The sequence below is a fragment of the Bidens hawaiensis genome, unplaced genomic scaffold (genome assembly GCF_021521415.1).
Source record: "Bidens hawaiensis isolate Kalapana, Puna unplaced genomic scaffold, B.hawaiensis_p1.1 tig00032491_1, whole genome shotgun sequence".
In the NCBI taxonomy this organism is placed as follows: Eukaryota; Viridiplantae; Streptophyta; class Magnoliopsida; order Asterales; family Asteraceae; genus Bidens; species Bidens hawaiensis.
The window spans coordinates 128,690-148,924 of NW_027495550.1; the positions used below are offsets into that span (position 1 = coordinate 128,690).

The 20,235-nt window shown below is 34.4% G+C and overlaps 2 protein-coding genes and 1 pseudogene across 3 annotated transcripts; all 3 read left to right on the forward strand.

Moving 5' to 3' along the window:
- The first annotated feature begins 619 nt into the window (after window positions 1–619).
- On the forward strand, window positions 620–4,015 carry LOC143583697 (nudix hydrolase 22, chloroplastic-like). The gene is made up of 4 exons (XM_077065935.1): window positions 620–894; window positions 2,992–3,134; window positions 3,240–3,359; window positions 3,461–4,015. Exons 1-4 carry the CDS (start codon window positions 645–647, stop codon window positions 3,683–3,685), a joined length of 738 nt encoding a protein of 245 aa, XP_076922050.1. The 5' UTR covers window positions 620–644; the 3' UTR covers window positions 3,686–4,015.
- A 3,485-nt stretch (window positions 4,016–7,500) lies between these two features.
- On the forward strand, window positions 7,501–9,270 carry LOC143583698 (bi-functional coumaroyl CoA and feruloyl CoA ortho-hydroxylase F6H2-2-1-like; annotated as a pseudogene). Its single transcript, XR_013144228.1, has 2 exons — window positions 7,501–7,994; window positions 8,653–9,270. The product of XR_013144228.1 is annotated as a bi-functional coumaroyl CoA and feruloyl CoA ortho-hydroxylase F6H2-2-1-like (transcript).
- Window positions 9,271–10,426: 1,156 nt separating this feature from the next.
- Window positions 10,427–13,146, forward strand: LOC143583699 (triose phosphate/phosphate translocator, chloroplastic-like). Its single transcript, XM_077065936.1, has 12 exons — window positions 10,427–10,731; window positions 10,819–10,887; window positions 11,038–11,103; window positions 11,203–11,281; window positions 11,371–11,491; window positions 11,578–11,673; window positions 11,765–11,877; window positions 12,027–12,104; window positions 12,177–12,293; window positions 12,392–12,491; window positions 12,579–12,679; window positions 12,874–13,146. Exons 1-12 carry the CDS (start codon window positions 10,493–10,495, stop codon window positions 12,889–12,891), a joined length of 1,197 nt encoding a protein of 398 aa, XP_076922051.1. The 5' UTR covers window positions 10,427–10,492; the 3' UTR covers window positions 12,892–13,146.
- Window positions 13,147–20,235: the final 7,089 nt, after the last annotated feature.

Below are 20,235 nucleotides of genomic sequence, written 5' to 3' on the forward strand. Positions count from 1 at the left end.
TATCCTCAATTTTCTTAAAACTTATTATTCACATTTAACATTTTTTTATGTTTAATAAAATTACAATCTTTCTTTTTTTCCTTTTCAACCACTTCAGGACTCTTTTGTTTTTAGGGGTGTTTGGGATTCCTTATTTTTATCGACTTATAACTTATAAAATTTTTAAAAAGTTAATAAAGTGTATAAGGTGTTTGGCAAACCATAAGGCCTTATGGATTTTAACTTATGGTGAAGGCTAAATAGAGGGGTTTTGAAAAGTTATGAATATGTAACTTATTAACTTAATGAGTTTGATTTATCTATTACACCCTCTCACCCTTAAACCCCATTACACTCCTTTTAAAAAAGAGTGTCTCATTTGGTCATTTTGGTTTCCCCTAACACATAAACTAATCAAAACATTCCATTAAAAACTACTTTTCAAAATTTCATAAGTTTAATCAAAAGTCCTTTTTCACTTAAATAAGCAATCCCAGACACACCCTTTTGTCAAAAGGTGAATCAAGTAGAGTAGAACCCATTCCTAATGTATAGAAGATCAGATATTAATGAAATGAAAACCTACCTAAATTCCAGCTCACACACATGCTCAGAAAGCTATCAATTTCAATAGCATCATTATCACTCGACTCAACAACACTACCATGACAACCACCAACTTAATCTCATCGCGGCTAACGGCGTTAGCTCAGCAGCTCCGTCTCTACAAGCCGCCGGATCTAGCCGCCGAGAAAGGCGTTTCCGTTTCTCAAGTCGATTTCACCGGCGATCAGAAGCTAAACCCTAACCCTAACAGAGCTGCTGTTTTGATCTGCCTTTTTCATGGAAACAATGATGGTGATGACCTCCGCGTGATCCTTACCAAAAGGTCTTCTGGCCTTTCTTCTCACTCTGGTATTTATAATTTATTTGTTTACTGAGATTTTGCAGATTTGGTTTGTTATCAATTTTGACTTGCTTTTGCCTTTTGACTCTGCAGAATTAGGCAGCTTTTAATATGCTCTTGTCTGTCTGTCTGTCAAATTTAGCATGTTGTAAAAGTTTATATTCTGTTCTGTGTATTTTATTATTGCAGATTCTCACATTTAGAACTGACTAGAATATATTATTTTGCTCTTAATACTCATTTTTAGGGATTCATGATCTGATAAATTGAATATTGAAATGGGAAAATTCCCAAAATGACCCCCCGTTCCATCTTTACGCAGAAAGACCCTTCTAAATCCTCCACATGTGGCCTAGTGGTAGGAGGCTTGGGTTCTCCGGTGGAGACTCAAGTTCAAATCCCACTTGTATCACTTTTGGGTGGATACCGGCAATGAAGGATTTGAGTTAGGCCTTATGCGAAGGTTGTTAGTTTGAACCTTGAGCCCACCCGAGTTTTTGTCCTACCGTGTGTTACGCTAGAGAGTTATGCTCTTTGGTGGCACAACGACTGTCAAGTGACAGTCGGCGGTATGGTTTCCCATTGGAACGCCCAAGCCAAATTTTGAAGCCGGCATGAGCCCGCTTAAGACAACATAGTATGACCAGAGTAGGGCATCGAAGCTCTCCAAATTTGGAGGGTGCGGTAGCTTAAATACAAGAAAGTTGCCGTTCTAAAAAAATCCATCGTCAAAGATGAGATTCGACGTCGAATGGGAAGGTGACACTTAGGCATCCAAACTCATCGACAAGGTGAGTTTGGATGCCTACGTGTCAGTTTTCTATTGGTCTTTGAATCTCATCCTGCAGATGGGATTGAGATGGGTCATTTTGGAAATTGTCCAATTAGGGGGGGGGGGGTCATTTATGGAATCTCTCTTGTCACTAGGGTCATGTTAGGAATTTTTCCTTTCGAAATAATCAGTTTTCTTACAGCTCCTAGCTGCACCACCAACATGATTATTTTGACCATAAATAGTGATAGGAATACATTGAGTAGGCCTGTAAACGAACTGAACGTTAGTGAACAGTTTGATGGGAAGTTCGTTTATTTAATAAACGAACGAACATTAATTGAAATTTTGTTAAAAGAAGGAACATGAACGCATGTCTCATTTGTTCGTTTATGTTCGTGAATATTTAATCTAATTTTAATAGGCCCATTACAATTTAATCTTGTTTTCATAACCTTGGTTTAAAAAGGCGCGCCTCAGGCGTGAGACGCCCGAGGCGTTTTTGAAAACGCCTTATTTTAAGTAAGGAGCTAAAATACATAAGGCGCCCTGAGGCGACGCATTAGCTGGCGAGGCGTGAGGCGCTTGAGGCAGCGCCTCATGTGATTCAGTCCAAATTAGAGTGTTTTGCAACTTCATTATTACTTTTCACTATGCCTTTTACTTTTTACTCTAAGAATTAAAGTGTTTTGCAACTTCTAAATATGTTTTTATAATGTTTAACCTACGTATTAAGTATTCATTCTTAGTTTTACAAATATGTTTTATCTTTATGATTGATTTTCAAGTAAAATATGTCATGTATAATTAATTTTTAGTAATTTTTATATTGAGCGCCTCACATACGTGAAGCTCTCGCTTCGCGCTTCGGATTTTTGAACCAAAACGCCTCGCCTCGCCTAACGCTTTTTTAAACCAAGTTCATAACTATTTAGGCCCAACACGTTGTTGTTCACATTACTTTTAATTGGTTTTAGTTTAGTTAGGCTCGTTCATCTATGTTCGATTATGTTCGTGAACCATTCGTATATATTGTTAACAAATGAACATAACCGAACACAAACACACTCATTTACTTAATGAACGAACACGGACTAGAAAACCCATGTTCAGTTAAAGATAAACGAACAAACACGAACATGCGCTGTATGTATTCGTTCGATTAATTTACGTGCCTTAATATGGGTGATCTAAATGTAATTTGAGCTATCTGATATCTAAATGTGTAATTCTTAATGATGGAAATTAGGCTTTTGATGTTCATATAATATATTTTTTTTCTGTGACTAACGAGAATGACAAATGGTGCATTTGAACGGACCATACTATACAGGTGAAGTATCATTGCCCGGAGGAAAAACAGAGGAAGCTGATGTGGATGATGCTGACACAGCAACACGGGAAGCAAAGGAAGAGATAGGGCTCGAGCCATCACTTGTAAATGTCGTGACCGTTCTCGAACCATTCTTATCTAAAGTATATATTATGCTATTAGTATTAGGGTTTAATTGTGTTTAGCCCACATCCCCGAGTTAGGTTTCTTTAGAGTCACATTTGTGATGCATGTTTAATGTTTTACAGCATCTTCTTAGAGTAACTCCGGTTATTGGCATACTTTCTGATATAAACGCATTTACTCCAACTCCCAACGCGGGTGAAGTAGATGAAATATTCGATGCTCCATTGGAAATGTTTCTCAAGGTATCTGACTATTCCTCTAGCGAACACTTGAGGAGTTGGCTCTTTTGGTCAAACCTTATATTAAAGTTTGGTTTACTGAACACCAATATTTACTGGTACAGGATGAAAATCATAAGTCTGAAGAAATAGATTGGTTGGGAAATAAGCTTCTTATTCATTTCTTTGACTACGAAACAGGCGGTAAAAAGTTTATGATATGGGGTCTTACTGCTGGAATATTGATCCGAGCTGCATCGGTTGTGTACCAAAGACCGCCCGCTTTTATTGAACAGACTCACAAGATGAAGCTTCCTGGAGTCGTAAGCAAGGACACTAAATCGCCTTAAAATCTCACCCTGTACTTTTGCATATTTATATCTTGCAGCTGCTGGAAGACGGGGCTCGTTATTACATGCTGCGATCTCTAGGAATGATGTTGATGATTGTTATTAAGTAATGTGCTGTGACCATAGATCTTCTTCTAGACAAATTGTTTCAAGTAAACTACATGTACTTACTATTTACCAATGGAATTAACATGCTTATTGTTTAAAATATCTAGTTTTAACTTAAGATTACTTCTATTATCATCAATCATGCTTATGTTGGAAAAATTGTTTAAAATATCTAGTTTAAAAATGTATTTTCGCAAAGTTTGGATATAGCTTTATGTATGTGTGTAACTGCGGTCAATAAAAATGCTAACTATTTCATATGTGTGTGATAACTTCGCAACGAACCATATGCCGTCCAAAATGTAGCTAAGTTGAATCAGATGTTTATGCTCAAAATTAGGTGTTTGAAATATTAATGTTGTCAAAAACTTTAATAAAATAAAATATAAGAGCGAGTTGGTGGAGGGATAAAACCTTGCATGGTTTCTGTTAGAGGGAGTCACACACAGGTGTAACCTTGAAGGTGTGAGGCACCCTTTACCCCGCACACGAATGCAATGTGGGTGATGAACGATGAACACAATGTGGCGTACTTTGCAAACATTAGAGCATTCACATCTTGTCCCACTTATTCAACATGATTCTTAAATTTGAAGTAAAATGACCAAAAGGCATAGAAAGCATGTATACATTCTACATCCCAATCCCATATTATGGAAAACATACAAATCCCTCAAATTTTGTTCTCATTATTTTTCCCTCGTATCTTTTATATTTGGTGGATGGATGTGAATGGAGGAACGAGAAAAGGTAATAAAAAGAAGAATAAAGAAGTAATATTTAATTGAAAAGAGATACATATAGGGATTAAGATGCATAAAATTTTGAAAATGAGAAACAAATTTAGAAAAATGTAATTAGTAGTTCTATTATAGGTTGAGGATATGAGATGGGATGTGAATGCTTTTATACATATAAAGGATGTAATTGTATATGATAGACTGATACTCTAATAGAGACAGTCAGATCGTGTGATTAGTAACCAACCTTTTAAATTCTAACATGCACTCTACATAGCTTGCACTTAGGCAGTTGCATGCCCACATTCAAACGCAGTTGCCCTCCTTTGAAAAAATATTCAGTGTTATTTATACCCGAAAATTCTGATTGTCTTCGTAAAATTTTAATTAAGTCTCTTGATCGCCTCAATGAAAAAAAATCTTAGGTCCACCACTGCACGTAGGCAAAACATCATGGGTGCGCCAAAGTCAATTATAACCCGAGCCAGAATACCGTGAATAGAATTTGATGAATATGATTGGATCATCATTCATCTCTTCTCAAACAAAAGAGAAATCATACATTGAATAATTTCGGGATTCGGCTTTGAAGATGCTATTAATTGACATTCTCCAAACTTCTTTATCCGTGCAAGAAATTAATATATTGAAAAGTAACTCTAATGATAATTAGTTAATTACCAAATTCATTGAATAATTAAAACAATAATTAAGTGGATACCAATCCCATGCCTAATTCTCATAAAGTTAATGATAATATTACCAAATTAATTGAATAATTAAATGGCACATTTCTGTTTTTAGCGAGCAAGATTATAAATTATTGAGGTACCTTCCACTTAAATTGTACATCAAAATCCAAATGTAGCATGTCTTCGCCTTTGCTACAAGAAATCCACAAATTAAGACCGACAATTTTCCAACATCCAAAACAAACCAGGCTGAATATTTTTCATCCACACCCTTAAATCTTAAATCGACCTAACAATGTAAGTACAAATTCGTGTTGTCAACATGTGACGTCGAAGCATGGAACTGTATATGATGTATGAAACTACACCACGACTATAAATGTTAACAATATAACATTTTTTATTTAGTTATAATATATTAAAACAGTTACTATATGTTTTGAGAAACTTTTAAAAGAGAGAGAGAGAGACTAAAACTTATTTATACGAATATAGGAGATAATTCACAAGTTAATGGTATAACAAACCTTACAACCTGCCTCATATCTAGGGGTGTCAATATTGTCGGGTTAACGGGTTGACGGGTTAGCGTGTTGAGATTCTTTAACCCAGTGGCGGAACTTGAACTTTTGAATAGGAGGGGCCAAAAGTAATAAAAAATTTTGAATTGTCAATATCAAATATAGTTTTGCTAGAATGTCATATATTGTTGATAGTGTTTCGTATCAATAACTAATAGTGCATAAAGCATAACAAAAACTAAATCATAAAAATCGATAAACATAACAAGAAAACAAATAAATATATGTACCGCAACTTTGTATTAAGCATTCTAACATCATCTATATAAAATATAGTGTAAATGAGATGGTAAATACTAAATATGTAACAATGTAACATTTGAGTATATATAAATAATTGGGATATGAAAGTGAAAGAGTTTGTCAGATGCTTTCTTAGCACATATTTTTAGGTTTGACAAAGATTAAAAACAATAATGAATAAAAATATTAAGTTTGAGTGCTATTATTAAAATACCCTTATACCCCTACTAAGGCTATTGTCTTCTTCCTTTCACTTCTCTTTTCCATCAATGACAAACACACAACTTCTCTTGATGAACCCTTTTTCTTATATGATTTACTCATTTTAACCATACTACCTAGTAAATCAAATCAAAATATACATGTTATATCAAGTTCTGAGCTCAAAAACAGGGGGGGCCACGACCCCTCCCCGCCCATAACGAGGTCCGCCCCTGCTTTAACCCTAACTTAACCCATACTTTTATTCGTGTCGGGTTGTGTCGACCCATTTAAATTCGTGTCGTGTTCGGGTTGTGTTTTGGGTCAACCCATTTTACGTTCATATAAGAATATGAGTAATTAGTAATAATTTAAACAATTAATTACTCTTATTCATATAAAACTTGTTAATAATTTGTGATAAACCTAATTGTTTTTGTGTATATAGCTCTCGTTCTCAATTAACAAACGTAGGTTCTCATTTTTAGCTCAATATAAGAACAAACGAATGAAATGACCAAAGAATATACAGTTAGAACTACTAAATGAAATTATTAGAGTAAAAAGTAGATAAAAGTAGTGTAAAAAGAAATTACTTTTACTTTTAAAAGTTAAACTGATACATGAAAATTAACAAACTAAATATTTAACTTTGAATTTAAAACTTCTCATCTCTAAAATGAAAATATTAACTTCTCTAAAATTTTTAAACAGGTTAGCAGATTAACTCACTTTTTAATGACTCGGGTTCGTGTTAACCTTTTTTTTAAACGTGTCGGGTTTGGGTTGACCTGTTTAAGAAACGGGTTGTGTCAGCCAACCCAAAACTTATATTTTTTTCGTGTCGGGTTTTGAGTCGTGTCAGGAATTGGAATCTTAGACCCTTAGATGCTTTTCAAAGCAATACGTTGACGGGTTGAGTGTATATTAATAAGAAAAAAAACAATTTAATATTTAAAAATTAGATACCTATCTTGAAGTTATAAAAACACACACATAGTAATTTATGTATGGTGATTGGGATACAACCCTTGCACCTACGTGCCTTGAAATCATAATCCGTAACTTCTGTTTTCCATTTTTAATATTATCGTTTAGTAAAATCATTTGTTTTCATTGTTTAAATAGTATCCAATAATAATAAAGATGTGATCATGTGAATACCTATATTCTTTAACCAACTATTCGTCTATAAATAAAATTCATCTTTGGTATTTTTGATCTTTATAACTTAATCAAGGTTTGTGTTAATGGCACCTTCATTCACTAACAACAAAGAACTTAAAGCATTCGTGTTCGATGACGGTCATGGTGTAAAGGGTCTATCCGAACTCAAGATCGAAACACTACCTGAATTATTCATCCAACCACATGAAAAACGGCTCGATATGAGCAAAGTGGTGCACCATGAGTCGATCCCAGTGATTGATATGTCGAATCCAGATGATCCTGAGGTGATCAAACTTATATGTGACGCGGCTGAGAATTGGGGATTCTTTCAAGTAGTTAATCATGGAGTTCCCATTAAGGTTCTTGATGACGTGAAAGATGCGACAAAAAGGTTTTTTTCGTTGTGTGCTGACGAGAAAAAGAAGTACTTGTATAAGAATTGTCCGACGAAAAATGTTCGGCTTGTTACGAGCTTTATTCCTGAAGTTGATAAAGCATACGAGTGGAAGGATTATCTTAGTTGTTTCTATGTTTCGGATGATGAAGCTTTTGCATATTGGCCATCTGTATGTAGGTAAATCGTTACATAGTTTATAAATAATGGATAGTTTGACGGTTTAAACACAATTGGGACGAAAATAATCAGGTTTTGGATTGGTGTATCTAACATGTTTTAACAATGGGTCGTGTTTGGGTTATTAAAACGGACCTTATTTTAGTTGGTCGTGTTTAACATATTTAGTTAAACAAGTTGATCTCCCAACTTGTTAAATCAAATAGATCGACTAACTAACCCATTTATTATGATCCATTTAACCCATTTTAACATCCCACTAACTCGAGTCACTAATTTACAACTTGATTAGTATTTTTCAACCTGTTTGACACATTTACACAAACAGATTAAATGAGTCGTGTTTAGATTATGCGATTTTTAAGTGTGTACATGTTATGGTTGATATGTTTGACACAAATAAAAAATATATAGGTCTTACTAATGTTGAACAATTCAACCTATAATACGTCAAACTAACACGACTAACACCCTCTATATAAACCAATATTTTTTTTTAAAAATCACCCAAATGATTATAAAAAAGGCTAAACGCCTAAATGGTTGGTTTGGCTTACACGACCCGTTCCAAATTCAAACCGGACTGAACCGTGTAAATACAATTTCTTAAAACTTTGAAGAGATTGTCACTTAACTGATTTGTTTCTGGTGTACATAGGGATCAACTTCTGGAATACATGAAAGAGTCAGAACCCCTAATCAAAACACTACTAAAAGTGCTAATCACAAGACTTGGCATATCACAACTCGATGAAACCAACGAGCCATTTCTCATGGGTTCGAGGCGAATGAACCTAAACTACTACCCTATATGTCCCAACCCCGAGCTAACCGTTGGTGTTGGAAGCCACTCGGATGTTTCAACACTAACCATCCTTCTCCAAGACGAAACCGGAGGGCTATATGTCCAACAGTCACAATTGGGTCCATGTCCCACCTATCAAGGGTTCTTTAACCATCAACATAGGAGACGCGCTTCAAATCATGAGTAATGGTCGATACAAGAGCATTGAACACCATGTGGTTGCTAATGCGCATGAGAACAGAATTTCGGTTCCATTATTTGTGAACCCGAGACCTAGTGATGTCATCGGGCCGTTACCACAAGTGAACTCGGGAGGGGAGACCGCGTTGTATAAGCATGTATTGTATTCGGATTATGTGAAGCATTTTTATAGGAAATCACATAATGGGAAGGATACAATTGATTTTGCAAGGGTTTGATCATTTTCAGATAAACATAAGTTTCAAATTTAGGAATAGATATATTATTATTACACCTTCTGTCACATCCTTTGTTGCTGAACTTTAACTTGTAAAGAAGTTTTTTTTTTTACCGCAACTATAAAATCGTGGATATGTGCCCTATATATATATCATGGGTTTAGATATATAATTTTTTGCTTTACAAGTTAAGTGACAATGATCTGTTAACCTGTTTAACAATTTTATTCTTTACTAACTCCAACATTCTTCTCTCTACCGTCCATAATATCCTTGTAAACCCGATAGGCACAAAATGAAAATATAGTTATGACTGATCCAATTATGGATAAGCAGAACAACAAAAGAAATGATCAAACAAAATAAAAGTGACAAAATATTAGTAATATCTTAATTAAGTAACTAATACAAAGGATTATGACGATGATGATGATGATGATATAAAAACATCACTTAGGTTTCAAAAGGAGATTTAAGACTTGGGTTTCAAGACATACATACTATCTCAAAACTTTTTTTTGTATACTATAGGTGAGAAAGATGACTTTCTCTTAACAAAGATAAATAATGTGTAAGGTACTCCTTGAGTAGACATATTGATTTAAAATCATCGTTACGGTTGGTGTCACATCACTAATATTGCAATGTGTCTGGGATCCGCTCCAAGTTAGGACATGTTTGAGAGGCTACTGACATATCAAAATTATTATGCGCATCGGAAACATGTATAGAAAGCCTAGAAATCAAAAGGTAATAAAAGAAAGAGTTTAAATGCCTACTATATCATTAGAAATATAAGATATATGTAGCTTAATTGCGTTTGATTACTCGCATGCTAATATGCTAATACCAAGTTATGTGAGAACATAATGGACTAGTGGTTGAAATAAAACAAAAGCATCAAAGGAGGGACATCTTGAAAGCATTACACAATACACAATATTACACACCGAACTAACCATCCAACTAGTCATAAACTCATAATACGTTGCAAGGTCATTATTGTTATACGGTATGAGTCAAAAAACTTTTACACGTTGAACCAACCTTTTTAACAAATCACACAGGATCTGTAGTATCATAAGACGGTGAACGTGCTTTTAGCTATGACCTATTGGTTTAGTGACACCGACACCGACACCGATAAAAGTAAAAAAGAAAAAAAAAGTGTGCGTGTATAATTGACATGACATAAGAATTAGAGTGTGATGATTTGATTGGGACAACAGGATAACATCCATCCCCACCAAACACCACTGCACAAGTGTCACAATATGGAGTCTCGACTTCTCTCCTCCGGGACCACCGGCCTTCCTCGCCTCACCAGACCGGCGGCCAGGATCACCACCGTCGCCGTCTCATCTCCGGCCACCGGAGGCAATCTGGTTTGCGGAAGGCAGCTTCGCCCTAGCTTACTTAACCTCCACTACTCCTCACCAGTATCCAGGATTACATATACACCAAACCGTCATGTTCTCAAACCGTCTAACGCCACTGCTAGTGATTCCACCGGGTGAGATACGTTGACTCAGTTTGAATTTCATTTTAATTTTGACTTTTGTTGACTGACTGAGTTTTATATTGGTTGGTGATTTGATAGTGATGCTGCTCCGGTTGGCTTCTTCGCCAAGTATCCGTGGCTCGTTACCGGATTCTTCTTCTTTATGTGGTATGTTACAATATTATAAAAATCCCTATATTAATGCATGTTAATTATTTGCCCTAGAATCAGTTTTTATTAGGCTTTTAAATGGATGCTTGAGTATTATTATTAATGTATCAAAGCATGAGAGAATTATTATTGCTGTTTGTTTTAAAGGTACTTTCTGAATGTTATCTTCAACATACTCAACAAGAAGATTTACAACTACTTCCCTTATCCCTAGTAAGTTATTGTTTGCTCTAACTTTATATTTAATGTTAATTGGCCATGTCATAAATAGATTTATAAAGTGCATTGTTATGTACATAACTACGTATGCAGTTTTGTGTCGGTTATTCATTTGGCCGTTGGAGTGGTTTATTGTCTTGGTAGCTGGACTGTTGGTCTACCCAAACGTGCTGTAAGTCTGAAATTAAACCTATTTGCCAAAAGTTGTATCTCTGTCATTAAAGGTAGTTAAGTAACTAACTTGTGGTTTATCTTGTGTAGCCAATTGACTCAAACCTTCTGAAGCTTCTTATTCCTGTGGCTTTATGTCATGCTTTAGGCCATGTGACAAGTAATATATCATTTGCAGCTGTTGCTGTTTCATTTACTCACACAATCAAAGGTAGACTAATCACATGCACATTTATAAGTTATGAACAATTTATTACATAGCTTCTGAACAAGTGACTCTTTTTTTCTTTTGAATAGCCCTTGAGCCGTTTTTTAATGCTGCTGCTTCTCAGTTTATTCTTGGACAATCGATTCCCATATCTTTATGGCTATCTTTGGCTCCTGTTGTTATTGGTATGCTTTTCTTTATTCAAAACTGGTTATGTTTCAACTTTCAAGTGATAATTTGTAGTTTTAGAAGCTGAAATGAAGTGTGAATGTGCAGGTGTATCAATGGCCTCCTTGACTGAGCTGTCATTCAACTGGTTAGGTTTTATCAGTGCAATGATTTCCAATATCTCCTTCACTTACAGGAGCATCTACTCTAAGAAAGCAATGGTTGTACTCTATGCTAAGACCATTTTCATCAATCATCATTTTCATTTACATGGTTAAATGAGAATGTAGGAAAATGGTCAAAGTCAAAATAGAGTGTAGATTCTTAACAACTTTGGCATGTTTTATAACAACTGTGACTGCGTTTGCAGACTGATATGGATAGTACTAACTTGTATGCCTACATTTCCATTATTGCCCTCTTCGTCTGCATACCACCTGCCATAATTGTAAGTAGAATACTATGCTTTTTATCTTATGTGACTATAAATATTCTGTTATATCTATAAATCTTTCCACAGTTGGAGGGACCTCAACTTCTAAATCATGGATTCAGTGATGCAATTGCTAAAGTGGGCTTGAGTAAGTTCTTATCTGATCTGTTTTGGGTTGGAATGTTCTATCACCTCTACAACCAGGTATTGCAATTTAGTGATTTACACAACACATATTAGTATTTTTTTGTGTTTTGTGTTATATAGTATGAACACTTTTATATTTGTTTTTGGCTTGTTAGCTTGCAACCAACACACTTGAAAGGGTAGCACCTCTTACACACGCAGTGGGCAACGTGTTAAAACGAGTGTTTGTAATTGGTTTCTCAATCATCGTGTTTGGTAATCTTTCTTTTGGTGTTTTCATTGATCATGTGTTATAACAAGTGTTTGGCCAACATTTACATAAATATTATATGATTTGTGCAGGTAACAAGATTTCAACACAAACAGCCATTGGTACATCCATTGCCATTGCTGGAGTTGCAATCTACTCCCTTATCAAGGCCAAGATTGAAGAAGAGAAACGGGTTAGTTAAAATCTGATGTATATTATTTGATGATAACGGGCCGGGCATAGAATGGGTTGTCACAATCTTATATCGGATTATAAAGTTGTGCCCAATACCCTGTCTCATACCTAAAAACGTGTCCTATTATCTATACTGAATGTTTTCGGTTTGGATTCTTTTATCATCCCTACTTGACTGTTGTTTATTGGCAGAATCTGAAATCGGCATGAGGGCAAACGGAAGTGAAAAAATGTGTGTATATTACTTGGTGACGTATAACACGTAGTAAATTTGCTACAATTATGGTTCTTTGATTTAATGAATCATTCTGTCACTTTACTACCAATATATCAATTCTAATTCTTATAAAAACATTTGCATGTAGTCACTATTTACAGTTTTGTGCATCTATCCTTACATATTATTAGTTAATCTCTTACTTGATCCCTCATTCTCAACATGATTCGTCAATCAACTACGATGCTTATTGTATGTACTGAATTTTTACCATTTATCTTTTGACTGTGTTCTAAACCTATCATAACAGTGTAAAGTTGAACAATTTACATGGAACACTTTAGTACTTTAATATACCAATTTTGCTATGAGGATGACCTCAATGGAACAATATACGAAGTGATTATACTGTTAAGACTTGTGGGTCGGGCCATGTAACATGTGACGATGGTGCTGGTGGTGATGTGGTACTGCTAATGGTGCTGTTATGGTGTTGGTGAATGGTGATGATTAGTCGGTGGTGACAAACAGTTGTTGTGGGTGTTGCTCACCTACTTGGACCAGTTATAAATTAGCAAATCTTGACCAGTAAATTTGAGTAGACACAAATTAACGAGTTGTATTTACAAATGACCTCATATGTGACTTTTTTTATCAAATCAACTCATTTCTTAAATAATGGATCACTATTTTCGCCCTATAATAATTATCAAGATGATACCATTAAGAAACTTCTTCTGAAGTTCTTTGATAACAAAGCTCCTAAAGTAAAGGATTTCGAGTGTGTGAAAATGAGGTAAATTGGGGTCTGTTGAACTTGAACAACTTTCGGCAAAAACAACATGTATTAACGTTTCCTTTAATACTTTATAAGCCTTAGATGATACAAATAATAAAATAGAACACATGAATTATCAATCATAAATATAAATATATTATATTTCAAAACAAGGATTTTATTTGCTCTTAAAAACAGTATTAAAACCCTTTTTATCCTATAAAGATTTTATTCATAAAATCTAATTCTAAAAAAGTAGCTAAGATGTCACATTATCACTTCTACTCTTTACATATACTATGCAGGTTTCTTGTCATCTTAAACTTTGGTTACATTTCCATTGTACTTCGATGAGACAAACTTCTTGTGACGTAAATTCATTGTTTTTTTTTATTTCTAAATTGTGTCACTTTATCTAATCAAAACCACTCTTTTCACTGGTTTGAGTTTTTGAAAAAAATCACATAGTACTCTCCTTCACGATGCAATTGCATAACTATCACGTATGGAATGTCTTAGGCTGATGGGTGTGGATGCCAAATTACCGTTGAATTGATGACATGGCAGGCGGTGCCGGCGGCAATCACCGCCCCGGCGATATCGGGATCACCCAACGGCAAGATCTCCGTGGAAAATTCACCGCTTAAAACCCCGCTCCACTTCTACATTCTTCAAAAAAATATACCATTTTTTCAATATTTTGAGACTATGGTGTGGTGGTGTGTTAGGTATCAAATATTAGAGGGACTAATGTGTAAATAACTAATAGTTTAGGGTTATACCCGTAATATGTTTGTATACATATACGGGATCCGTTGGATAGACAAGTATCGATGAATTGATTTGGTTTTCCCTCTCTCTGTTCTTCTTCCTTTCTCTTTATCGATCTTAATATCTCGATTACCATTTTGTATCGTAACAAGTGGTATCAGAGCATTCTTTCCTCTGACTTGTGGGTTAATAGTGACATTGATAACACGAATCACTGTTCAACATTTAGGGTAACAAAAACAATCAAGATTCAATACAACGATCAACAATTTCTGGAATTAGGGCAGCAATCAAAACTGATTTTCACAACATCAGCAACAATTTAGCCATGGAATTAGCAATTGAAAAGATTATGGCAATTAGGCAACAAGGTACGGTTAAAAATTTTGTGAGGAATTCGAGTTTTTGTTCAATCTTGTCAAACCTTATGAAGATTTTAATGAATATTATGCTATATACCTTTTTATGAATGGCCTTGAACAAGAAATTACAGATGTTTTTATGACATGGCATCGGTATAGATTTCACACATTGAAAGAAGCCATTTCTTTAGCATTGAAATTGGATGCAAATGAATTGAAAGATTCGTTTTCTCTGTATGATCAAAATTCTTCTTTATATGAAGCCTTCAAGGTATTTGGTATTAACGATTTCTTGGAGAACGGAAGGGTAATTGATAATGATGTTTTACGAGAAAATGGAAATGATAATAAGAGTGCATCCAAGGTGTTTGATGAAATGCCTGGGAATGTTATTACTGAAATAAAGGAAATTTTGGGTGATAATTCAAGTACAAATGAAACTAATAATAGGAAAGATGTGTTTCATATTAATCTTTCTATTGATACACATGAAAATGATGCTTTAAATCATGACACAAGACTCGAATTAGAAGTGAGTCTCCATGATGTAGTAGTAGTTTTGAATCAAGAAAAAATAGAGATGAAGTTAAAGGAAGCTTGTGGGACGGTGCAATTGGGTCTTAGGTTAAACCATCAGATGAATATGTGGGGGTTTAAGAATAATAGAACTAAGTAATTAATATAATTGGGGTGGTGGCCGGTGGGTGAGTTTGGGAAAGACGGAGACGGTGGGTGGGTTTTGGAGTTTTGTGGATAATTAACCATTTGCATCTAATATTTTATTAGATAGTATCTATTAACATGTTTATGTTTTTAGTATTATGTTTTTTAATTAATATAATGTTTTTCTATTTAATATTTTAATATATTATAATATTTTTAATAATATAATTTTAATATTATTTAAGATTGTGTTTTTATTTAATATTTTATATGTAATACTATGTTACGTTTTTTTAAATATTTTAAATGTATAAAAATATTATTTTATTTAATACAGTAGTAAATTGGTAACCATTTTTTTAATATTGTGAAAGAGAGTGGAGTGGAGTGGGGTATGGCTGACATGTCACTGTAAAGTGGGAAGCAAAAAGGCATACATACCTTCTGAGTTTTTTTTTTGTCATAAGCTGATTTAAAATAAGAGATTTTTACAAATATTCCCTCCTTAAGCCTCTTAGTTACAAATTAAATGAATCTCACAAGTAACCATTATAAAATTAGAAATTAACAATATACAATCACAATCAACCCATGATACGCGAATTTGTTTACTGATATTGAGTGTTTCTGCCATAGATGAATGACTGGATGGTAGATCTGGATCCTCACAGAGTAGATGTAGATAGATATTTGGATCTGGATTTGGGTTTGATTTGGGTCCGGCTTGAAACCCCCAAGCACCACTGTATCGGTGTGGTGGTTTTGGAATATTAGCTTTGATTATGACGGTGTGGAGATGATAACGATGAGATGATATTAACATTGAATATTGGTTCTTGAAGATTGAATAATGGTTCATAAATATTAGCCTTTTCATTTTGTTTGATGAGTTTGTTTTGAATGTATATATATATATTTTTTTGCTCTATGTAATTTTTTTAATCAAATCTTAGCTTTTAATATTTTAAGACTTATTTAATTTTATAAAGGGTAAAACAGTCATTAAATTTGTGAATTTTAATGAAATGAACAAATATGTAATATATGTGGTTTAAGAAGGGGATATATGTTATTAATTTATAAATGTTGGGTAAATATGTAATAAGAGAAGTTAAAATAATGGTTAACGCCTTAAAGACATGGGGTTTAGGCTTTTCATATTTCCCAAAAAAGATTATTCACTTTTTACTTTATAAGGAGATACCTTTGACATGATTTGCTCTCCCACTAGTTAAACGCATAACTTTTTTACCAAATGAGTTTTAGTCTTCATTGAAGCGACCTAACTTTATCGGTGATTTTTTAAACTATTTTTTGGCTTGTGAACTTCTCTCTCAAACTTAAAATCTACATATGTGGTCCTAAACTCTTGTCCCTACAATATTTTATAAGGCAACATTCTCATGTTAAGTGCCAACAGTTGTTGAAAGGAAACTCAACAAGAGACACGTGAATATCCAATCACCAATCAAAGCAAATACCTAATCTTGTCTGCTCAATAACTTATATTCATTTAGAACAAAATTCCAAATTTATAAAACGGGAAATCATGGTTCAAAATGTATTGTCTTATTAATGACCTAAAGGTCATACACACTTGGAATAACTATCAATAATCTACACGTCTTATGATTAGACTCTTAGAAATCACATTTGACATCGTTTTGGAAGAGTTCAAATTAAAAGAGCTCTAAATAATAATGTTATAAATGCCTAATGAAAATATGATGTTAGTTTATCTCAATCTTAATCTAAGACAATGATATTATGTTGCTTTAATATATAGATTTCTCATACAGTTGTCTATAATTACATATGTTTTATTTTACGCATCACATTATACTTTAAGGTAATCCTTGAGTTGTGTAGAGCGCATGAATACGGCCCCATCCACCAAAGCTTTAACGAGCGTGACAGAAGGAGGGGGTTCAAGCTTTTTTCAATTAATCACCCATATTTTCATGTATTTTTTTAGTTAAGCTATTACACTCATATAAAATAATATAATAGCTTAATTTTAATCTTATTGACTAGATAAAAAATAATGAGTCACTTGTGAAACCATTAGATAAAGTATTATGACTTTCCCGGTTAGAAAATAAGGGTAAAGTTAAAATACAAAGGACAGTAAAAATGAGAAGGGTGAGAAGGAATTTATTCCATTGATCTTATATTTGAATGACTGAGATTAATTTAATAAATAAAAAATTGATGGAAAGGGCATGAAAGTAATAACCCACCTTTGTTGACTTTCTCTCCTCCACATGCAAGACACATGTCAATTCCCCCCTATCATTTTAAAATTTTCATAACTTTTTCATACTACATTATTTTTTTTTTTAAAATCACCATATAATAAGCGTTTTTTTATCTTTAATATGAGTATCATATTGTTATATAAAAACAAAAAAAAAATAATGGGTTTTTTTAATTGTGTTTTTTGTTGTTCAGTGTGTCATTGTGTAATATGTTGTTTCCATTATGTTTTACGTTTAAAGTCATTATGTTATACGTATTCACCATTGTGTCTTACGTTTTAGGTCATTGTGTTATACGTATTCACCATTGTGTCTTACGTTTTAGGTCATTGTGTTATACGTATTCACCATTGTGTTTTACGTTTCAAGTTATTGTGTAACTTGTATTAAGCATTGTGTTTTATGTATTAGATAAAAAGACACAATGGTGTGCGAAAAGACATAATGACGAAAAAAGACACAATGACGAAAAAAAGACACAATGGTGTGCGGAAAGACACAAGACGAAAAAAGACACAATGGTGTGCGAAACACACACAATGACGAAAAAGACATAATGGTGTGCGAAAAGACACAATGACGAAAAAGACACAATGGTGTGCGAAAAGACACAATGGTGTGCGAAAAGACACAATGAAGAAAAAAGACACACTGATAAGCGAAAACACACAATGGTGTGCGAAAAGACACAATGATAAGCGAAAAGACGCAATGATAAGCGAAAAGACACAATGGTGTGCGAAAAGACACAATGACGAAAAAAAGACACAATGATAAGCGAAAAGACACAATAGTGTGCTAAAATACACAATGATAAGCGAAAAGACACAATAGTGTGCGAAAATACACAATGATAAGCGAAAAAACACAATGGTGTGCGAAAAGACACAATGACGAAAAAAGACACGATGGTGTGCGAAAAGACACAATGACGAAAAAAGATACAGTGATAAGCGAAAAGACACAATGGTGTGCGAAAATACACAATGACGTAATATTTGTTTTGAATTTTATATAACAAAATCATACTAATATTAAAGATAAAAAAACGCTTGTTATTATGATGAATTTGTTTTTAATAAAAATATCATACGAAAAAGTTATAGACGTTCTAAAATGACGGAGGTATTAACATGTGCCTTGCATGTGGAGAGAGAAAATGTATACAATTACCTCTATACCCTTTTCCTTTTGGTCAACACTTGACACATGTCAATTATATATGGTTTCTCACACTTCTCATTTTTGTGACCATTTGTAGAATAACTTGACCCTAGAAAATAATATTAAATCATATATCCTTATTTTATTAAAACGCCGACTCTCACGTATGTTTTAAGTCATCACACTTTTCAATTTAAATAGTCTTGTTACCTCATTCTGACCAGACTATGTTGTCTTAACCAGGTTCATGCTGCAAGCTTCAGGTTTTGGCTTGGGGGCGTTCCTCCCGGAAACCGGAAACCATACCGCCGACTGCCACTTGACAGTCGTTGTACCGACACAAGAGCAGAACTCTCTAGCATAACACATGGTGGGACGAAAACCTGAATGAGCTCAACATCTGAACTGACAACTTCGCAAGACCTAACTTAAATCTATCAATACAGATCGAACTTGACTCTCCACTAGAAAAATCCAAATCTTTCTACCAACTCGCCACAAGTTGATAAATCATATATTCGTATGTGATTTTTCGGGGATAAAAACTGTTATTTTAATAGATGTAATAGTCAAGTAATTTCCTTTAAATCATTTTCACACAGACTATTATTTATTTTATTATTTTATCATCATATAAAAAATCAAAAAGTATAATCCAAGTGAGAGGCTAAACCACGCCAAGTAAGGTGCCCACGTCACCCGGAGCAGGATAACACACCATAACAATTCATACACGTCAGCCGGTGCAGGATAACAATAATATCCCGTGCTCACAGTACAACCGCCATTGTTACTCCAAACTACAGTTTTCTCTCAAACAATCAAATCAATGGAGTCTCGAATTCTCTCCTCCGGTGCCACCCACCATCTCCGGCCTCCCTCGCTTCACCAGACCGTCTGCCAGGATCACCACCGTAGCCGTCGCCGTATCATCTCCGGTGACGATCAATACTACCGGAGGCAATCTAATTTGGGGACGCCAGCTTCGACCTAGCTTACTTAACCTCGATCACTCGTCTCCGGTGCCGTTGGTTTCGAAGCGTGATCGTCATGTTGTTAAGCCGTGCTCTGCTACTGCTAGTGATTCCGCCGGGTGAGTTCCGTTGACCGTTGACTTAATTTTGAATTTGATTTTAATTTTGTTTTTGACTTTTGTTGACTGAGTGAGTAGTTTTATATTGGTTGATTTGGTAGTGATGCTGCTCCGGTTGGATTCTCCGCTAAGTATCCGTGGCTCGTTACCGGATTCTTCTTCTTCATGTGGTAGGTTTTAACTTTTAACTTACCGGTTTGAATTAAATACAAATTAAATTAACATACTAGCTGTGAAGATCAAGTAGT

Coding starts and splice junctions, on each gene's coding strand:
- LOC143583699 (XM_077065936.1), top strand. CDS start 10,493: ATGGAGTCTCGACTTCTCTCCTCCGGGACCACCGGCCTTCCTCGCCTC. Junction 11,104..11,202: donor AACTACTTCCCTTATCCCTA/GTAAGTTATTGT, acceptor CTACGTATGCAG/TTTTGTGTCGGTTATTCATT. Junction 12,105..12,176: donor GCATACCACCTGCCATAATT/GTAAGTAGAATA, acceptor ATCTTTCCACAG/TTGGAGGGACCTCAACTTCT.
- LOC143583697 (XM_077065935.1), top strand. CDS start 645: ATGACAACCACCAACTTAATCTCATCGCGGCTAACGGCGTTAGCTCAG. Junction 895..2,991: donor TGGCCTTTCTTCTCACTCTG/GTATTTATAATT, acceptor CATACTATACAG/GTGAAGTATCATTGCCCGGA. Junction 3,360..3,460: donor CATTGGAAATGTTTCTCAAG/GTATCTGACTAT, acceptor TTACTGGTACAG/GATGAAAATCATAAGTCTGA.